We start from the raw sequence: 7920 nt of genomic DNA on the forward strand, positions 1-7920 counted from the left end.
AAGGTCCTGCCTGACTCCTGCTAACATTTTAATGCATGGATCTGTTTGTTGATAGTGTGGATGTGACTGTTTCACATTATGTTCTATCCTATTTCTGATTAGTGTTTACATGTAAGAACAATAGGCAATGGTTCTTAACCTCTCACTGCAGGCAAGCTCCCTGTGTTAAGAACATTACTACTTAATTTTATCCTTGCCCATTTTCACATGAAGAAATGGACTATTAAAGGTCTCAAGTAATTTACCAGACAACTCACAGGTGGCAACACTCAGGCTGGAATTCAAGCGTTCTGACAATATGATCTTAATAACTGAGAGTGCCATGAGTGTAAGGTCCATGTACTGTATAATTGTCCAGTTTCATGAAAACCCTTTTTATTCCTAATGGCATATCAGTTGATTATCTTAGATTTCCCAGATAAATTTTCATTTCAACAAATAATTTTTCCTTCTCCTTTCCAATACTTTTACTTTGTATTCTTTGTGTAATACCCATTTTTATAATGTATATACTTATTTTAAATATCTTTGAAAAACAAATGCATATACACTATCATAGCACAACATAGTAATCTTTAAGCACTCTAAGAGTATTTAAGAGGATAGGATTTCATATAGGACATTGACATAATCCCTAGAATATTGAGAATGCCAAACTAGAAGTCCCTGGAATGATTAAGGTGCATAAAGATTTTTTTATGTTCTGTTTTAGTGTCTGTTATTTCTTTCTTATTTTAAAAGAAAGTATAAAATTGAGCCTATTTTAATGGTATTTTTACAAAATTGAGATATTTTTAATGCTAAGAAAACCTTGATTTTGCTTATCTGAATATCCTTATTCAATAGAGGACACTTAGCAGACATTTGATGGTACTGATGTTGCAGAGAGTTGGGGAAATGGATGAAGGCAACCAGACAGGAGTCTCTGAATTCCAACTCCTGGGGATCTCAGACAGTCCTGAGCAGCAGCAGGTCCTGTTCTGGATGTTCCTGTCCATGTATCTGGTCACAGTGGTGGGAAATGTGCTCATCATCCTAGCCATTGGCTCTGACTCCCACCTGCACAGTCCCATGTACTTCTTCCTGGCCAACCTCTCCTTCACCGACCTCTTCTTTGTCACAAATACAATTCCCAAGATGTTGGTTAACCTTCAGTCCCAGAGCAAAGCCATCTCCTATGCAGGGTGCCTAACACAGCTCTACTTCTTGGTCTCCCTGGTGACACTGGACAACCTCATCTTGGCCACAATGGCATATGACCGCTATGTGGCCATCTGCCGCCCCCTCCACTATGTCACAGCCATGAGCCCTGGGCTCTGTATTTTGCTTCTCATCTTATGTTGGGCACTTTCTGCCCTCTATGGCCTCACCCTCACTCTCCTCATGACCAGGGTGACATTCTGTGCATCCCGGAAGATCCACTACATTTTCTGTGAGATGTATGTCTTGCTGAGGCTGGCCTGTTCCAACACCCAGATCATTCACATAGTGCTGATTACCACAGGCATCTTTATTTTCCTTACCCCTTTTGGGTTCATGATCATGTCTTACATCCGTATTGTCAGAGCCATCCTCCGAATACCCTCAGCCTCTAGCAAGTACAAAGCCTTCTCCACCTGTGCTTCCCACTTGGCTGTGGTCTCCCTCTTCTATGGGACACTTTGTATGGTATATCTGCAACCCCTCAAAACCTACTCCATGAAGGACTCAGTAGCCACAGTGATGTATGCTGTGGTGACCCCCATGATGAACCCTTTCATCTACAGCCTGAGAAACAAGGACATGCATGGGGCTCTGGGAAGACTGCTCTCAGGGAAAGCCTTTCAGAGGTTGACATGAGGTAATTTTGAACACTGTGAAGTGGAGACTGAGAATTTCCTTCCATGTACAAGGCATTATCCTATGGGGAATACAAGAGGGATTAGAACAAAGCTCCAGCTCAGAATGAATTTATGTATCTGTGGTAAAGGAAAGACATGTATGCATAACCCAAAGTCCCCCAGTGTCAAAAACCTTGGAAATAAATAAAGCCACACTAACACTAATACCAGAATTTTGTAGGATAAGATCCTTCATCTTATGTGACCACAGTACCACATTGCCATCATGCTTTGGAATCCATGTAATGGAGTAAACTCACCAACTAAAATATACACAATGTCTGAATGGATAAAATAAATATATCCAACTATATGCTATCTACAAGACATACCACTTGAGATTTGAGAACACAATGGCCTTAAGTGAAAGGATGGGGATAAGATATCCCACATTATATGTAGCTAACCATAGGTGGCTATGTTTATAACAGACAAACAGGACTTTAGATCAAAAAACTCACCAAAGACAGAAGAGGACATTATAAAATGATTTTAAGTCAATTTAGCATAAAATATAAGAATTATAAATGTATGTGTACCCAAGTTCAGAGGACCTAAGTATATAAAGCAATACTAACAGAACTGAAGGAGAAATGGACAGCGACAATAATAGTAAGAAACTTCAATACCCTATTTTCAACAATGGATAGATCATACAGGCAGGAAATCAATAAGGAAACAGCAGATTTGAAAAACACTACAGACCAAATGGACCTAACAGACACATCTAGAACAGTCTACCAAACAGCAACAAATAAGCATTCTACAGTACACACAGAGCATTCTCCAAGGTAGATTACATGACAGGCCGAAACACAAGTCTTTTTTCTTCTTTTTCTTTTCTTTTGGGGTGGGAGTGTGAGAAGACACATTTTATTTATTTATTTAATATCTTAGTTCAACTAATTAACATATAATATATTATTAGTTTCAGAGGTAGAGATCAGTGATTCATCACTCTTATATAATACCCAATGCTCATTATATCACATGCCATCCTTAATGTCTATCACCCACTTACCCAATCCTTCACACCCATCCCCCACACCCCTCCCCTCTAACAACACTCAGTTGTTTCCTATGATTAAGAGTCTCTTATGATTTGTCTTCCTCTCTGATTTCATCTTGTTTATTTTTTAACTCTCTTCCCCTATGATCCTCTGTTTTGTTTCTTAAATCCCACATATAAGTGACATCATATGATAATTGTCTTTCTCTCACTAACTTATTTCGCTTAGCATAGTAACCTCTAATTTCATCCACGTCATTGCAAATGGCAAGATTTCATCTTTTTGATGGCTGAGTGGTATTCCATTGTGTTTGGGATATATCACACACCTTCTTTATCCATTCATCTGTGGATAGACATCTGGGCTCTTTCCATAGTTAAGCTATTGTGGACATTTGACTATGAACATTGGGGTACACATGGCCTTTCAGGTCACTGCATTTGTATCTTTGAGGTAAATACCCAGTAGTGCAATTGCTGTGTCATAGGGTAGCTCTATTGTCAACTTTTGAGGATTATCCACACTGTTTTCCAGAACTATTGCACCAGCTTGCATTCCCACCAAGAGTACAAGAGTGTTCCCCCTTCTCCACATTCTTGCAACATCTGTCATTTCCTAACTTGCTAATTTTAGCCGCTCTGACTGGTATGAGGTGGTATCTCACTGTGGTTTTGGTTTGTATTTCCCCAACACAGTGTGATGTTGAGCATTTTTTCATGTGTTTGTTATAGTCATTAGGATGTCTTCATTGCAGAATATCTGTTCATGTCTTCTGCCCATTTCTTGATTGGATTATTTGTTCTTTGGGTGTTGAGTTTGATAAGTCCTTTATAGATTTTGGATACTAGCCCTTTATCTGATACATCATTTGCAAATATCTTCTCCCATTCTGTCAGTTCTCTTTTGGTTTTGCTGACTGTTTCCTTTGCTGTGCAAAAGCTTTTTATCCTGATGAGGTCCCAATAGTTCATTTTTGCATTTGTTTCTCTTGCCTTTGGAGACATGTCTAGGAAGAAGTTGCTGCAGCTGAGGTTGAAGAGGTTGCTGCCTGTGTTCTCCTCAAGGATTTTGATAGGTTCCTATCTCACACGGAAGTCTTCATCTATTTTTTTTATGTTAATTGGGTTTTTTTAATTTTTTTTTATTTTCAGCATAACAGTATTCCTTGTTTTTGCACCACACCCAGTGCTCCGTGCAATCCGTGCCCTCTCTAATACCCACCACCTGGTTCCCCCAACCTCCCACCCCCCGCCACTTCAAACCCCTCAGATTGTTTTTCACAGTCCATAGTCTCTCATGGTTCACCTCCCCTTCCAATTTCCCCTAACTCCCTTCTCCTCGCTAACTCCCCTTGTCCTCCATGTTATTTGTTATGCTCCACAAATAAGTGAAACCATATGATAATTGACTCTTTCTGCTTGACTTATTTCACTCAGGTCTTCATCTATTTTGAGTCTATTTTTGTGTGTGGTGTAAGGAAATGGTCCCATTTCATTCTCCTGCATGTGACTGTCCAATTTTCCCAACATCATTTGTTGAAGAGGTGGTCTTTTTTCCAAATAGATGCATTTGTGGGGCATTGGTGGTTCAGTGGTAGAATTCTCGCCTGCCAAATAGATGCATTTTATTAATTACCCTACATCTACAGTTTAACTTGAGGTAAAATATAAGCAACACATAAAAATGTCTATTTCTGCTACCATGTAATATAATTATCCATCGTGAATATTCTGATAAAGCTAATGAAAACTCTATGCCATCATATACTCTAGCTTCTCTTATAGCTGGTATTTTCTAGCTCTCATTTTCTGTGAAATCCCAACACATGTAAGATTCTCCCACAAATGGTGTAGAATATCAGAGTGTCCATAATTAGCTTATTAGCCCCTCCTTCCCCACCCTAGAGCCTCAAAGTTACAAGTAGAGTTCTAAAATAATGAAGGCCATGAAAACTCCTTGAGTCTGATCCAAGCTGGGCAGTGTTCCAAAGAAATACACACCACAATTTAGGTTGCATGATAGTGAGGGTTTAGTGTCATTGAGCTTGCCCAAACACTCATACCTGATCTTAAACGTCTGGTACACCATGCCTTTTGGATGAAAAATAAATGTAGAAGAGATTCTCTGTATACCATCTATAAGCCACATGCTGACATATGTTATTTCCTATTAGGTGATCCGAATGGTGATTTTTTAATTATAACAAAAAACATATGAACCATGATAGATAGCTTAGGAAAGGGTTTAGTCAAATATACAGATTCTAACTGTTCACTCAGTCACCAAGGAGATCTGTAAACAAAAGGATCATTTAAATGACTCTTCAAATAGAAAAACTAAAGGGTTGAACTATCACAAGTGTTTTCTTCACTGCAGAAGATGATGTTCCAGTAGGGGAGATCTTCACTTGACTGGAAAATAGACACCATAGTTGAAGGCTCTGTTGATACATAAAAAATCTGGTGAGTTCCATGCCTGTCATTTTCCCTGTCCTTTTTCCACCATTGCTGTAAAATACTTATAATACATTCCAAAGTAAACCAGCCATTCCAAATCTACAGTCACTTTGCTCTTTATTTCAATTGACAGAACTGCTGAAAAAGTAGACACTTCTATCTAAAAGAAGGAAAAATGTTTGTATAGAAGGTGTTTCTGTGGGGCACTTGGGTGGCTCAGTCAGTTAAGTAAGTGACTGCCTTCAGCTCAGGTGATGATCCCAGGATCTTGGGATTGACCTTCTCATCAGGCTCCCTGCTCAGCAGAGTCTACTTCCTCTCCCTCTGCCCCTCTCCCTGCTCATGATCTCTCACTCTCTTACTCTTGCTCTCTCCCAAATGAATATAAGCTTAAAGAAAAAATAAGGTTTTTCTGTTACACAAAGTAACAGCTTGCGGCAGTAACACATCTGAAAACTCTTCTGACCCACCAATACTTTAACCCTGGAGGGAAGAGGTCTAACATGCAGGGCCTGGTTTTTGCTTGACCTGAGAGTTTCCATCAGTCTCTTTATTTCTTCTGTTGCAGGAACCTCCAACTGGCTTGGCTCAGCTGATTCTTGTATCACTGGACCTTTTGACTCACTCTGATCAACCAATTCTGGGATCAACAAGTCCTAGAAATGGTCTAATGACTGTGAATTTAATGAACTCAGCAGAATCTAAGATTCTTCCCATAGAGTTGATTTCCAGGTAACTGGGGGCTTTGAATGACTCTGTGGGAGGAATGCCATTAACTACCACACAGCCAGGGTTAATTGCCATTTTTCTGCACAGAACATTCACAGGAAAGCCCATACTAATAGCTTCACCAAATTTTGACTGAAGGGGCCATTAACTGTTTCTCTGAAAAAGTTGTCTAGTTTTTCAACTTTTGATATTCTTTCGTATTCATCATCTGGAATTGTCACCTGAATGATGTTAAGATCTCCAACATCTGATTCAGTAGTATGAACACTGGGTGATGAATTTATTCTCAGAGGGGTGTTCTCCTTAACTGTGGTCTCAAACATTTCAGGCTTTTTAATGATGAACTGAATTTTAGCTTTGTTTCTGAATATCTTCTTCAGCCTTGGAATGCCAAAAGGAGACTGCAGTCAGAATGGCACACCTTTAAGCAAGCTTTCTGCATAAAAGTCTTCTGGGAAAGATTCAAATAATGCAAATGGCACTTTCAGAGCTTGCTTAAGGCCAAGAACTTCACAGCATTTTTCGTTGAAAAGAATTTCGACTTTCTGTTTTAGGTCTATGATTTTGGCATTCCAGGCCACAGAAGAATACTCTCACCCTTGAGGATTAAAGGGAACATTAGAACAATTAGTCTGAGTAGGGGTTTGAACTGCGAGGTTTGAGGTCATTTTTTTCCCCTAGATTTTTATTTATTTATTTGACAGAGATCACAAGTAGGCAGAGAGGCAGGCAGAGAGAGAGAGGGAAGCAAGCTCCATGCTGAGCAGAGAGCCCAATGCAGGGCTCAATCCCAGGACCCTGGATCATCACCTGAGCTGAAGGCAGAGGCTTTAACCCACTGAGCCACCCAGGTGCCCCTGAGGTCATTGTTATTAGGACCTTCCACAGTGACCTCAGTTTCAGGAACTTTTGAATTACTCCCAGGACTTCATGGTCTTTTCAGGGACTGCAAGGCTTTAGTGTTTACTTTATTAGCCATTCCCAGAGGCAAATAGGAGATAACTAGTTCAGGATTTTTAACAACACAAATGTGATCGTATTACTCCCAAAGATAATCCTTTCAAGTCACAAAACACAAGTCTTAACAAATCCAGAAAACTGAAATCATTGTATCTTTTCTGACAACAATGGAATGAAGCAAGGAATAAGGAACAAAATGAGAACAGAAATACTCACAAATACATGGAAGTTAACCAATATATTATTGAATAACCTATAGGACAAAGAGGAAGTCAAAAGGGGAATTAGAAAATATCATGAGTCAAAAGTGGAAACACAATATTCACTTCATTAGCACATATACTAAAATTGGAACAAGACAGAGAAGATTAGCATGGCCCTTGTGCAAGGATGACACAAAAATTTGTAAAGAGGTCCATATTTAAGAAAAGAAAAAGAAAACACAACATATAGAAACTTATGTAACACAGCAAAAGCAATTCTAAGAGAAAAGTTCATAGTAATAAAACAACAGTATTTAAAAAAGAAGAAAAATCTTGGGGCGCCTGGGTGGCTCAGTGGGTTAAGCCTCTGCCTTCAGCTCAGGTCATGATCTCAGGGTCCTGGCATCGAGTCCCGCATCAGGCTCTCTGCTTGGCAGGGAGCCTACTTCCTCCTCTCTCTCTCTCTGCCTGCCTCTCTGCCCACTTGGTCTCTCTCTGTCAAATAAATAAATAAAATCTTTAAAAAATAAAAATTTAAAAAAAAAAGAAGAAAAATCTCAAAAACAACTTTATTATATACCTCAAGGAACTAGAAAAAGAATAAATTATGTCCTGAATTAACAGAAGGAAGGAAATAATAAAGATCATAATAGAAATTAATGAAATAGAAAATAGAAACATA

General features: G+C 39.1%; 1 protein-coding gene and 1 pseudogene across 1 annotated transcript; one reads left to right on the forward strand and one right to left on the reverse strand.

The window, feature by feature from the left end:
* Positions 1–858: 858 nt before the first annotated feature.
* LOC111151670 (olfactory receptor 1D2-like) lies at positions 859–1839 on the forward strand. The gene has a single exon (XM_022509802.1). It carries the CDS (start codon positions 868–870, stop codon positions 1837–1839), a length of 972 nt encoding a protein of 323 aa, XP_022365510.1. The 5' UTR covers positions 859–867.
* Positions 1840–5844: 4005 nt separating this feature from the next.
* Positions 5845–7134, reverse strand: LOC111151418 (annotated as a pseudogene).
* Positions 7135–7920: the final 786 nt, after the last annotated feature.

This window comes from Enhydra lutris, unplaced genomic scaffold (genome assembly GCF_002288905.1).
Source record: "Enhydra lutris kenyoni isolate GAN:26980312 unplaced genomic scaffold, ASM228890v2 scaffoldscaffold26, whole genome shotgun sequence".
In the NCBI taxonomy this organism is placed as follows: domain Eukaryota; kingdom Metazoa; phylum Chordata; class Mammalia; order Carnivora; family Mustelidae; genus Enhydra; species Enhydra lutris.

Bases quoted from the DNA above. Each gene is read 5' to 3' on its own strand.
- LOC111151670 (XM_022509802.1), top strand. From the start codon at position 868: ATGGTACTGATGTTGCAGAGAGTTGGGGAAATGGATGAAGGCAACCAG.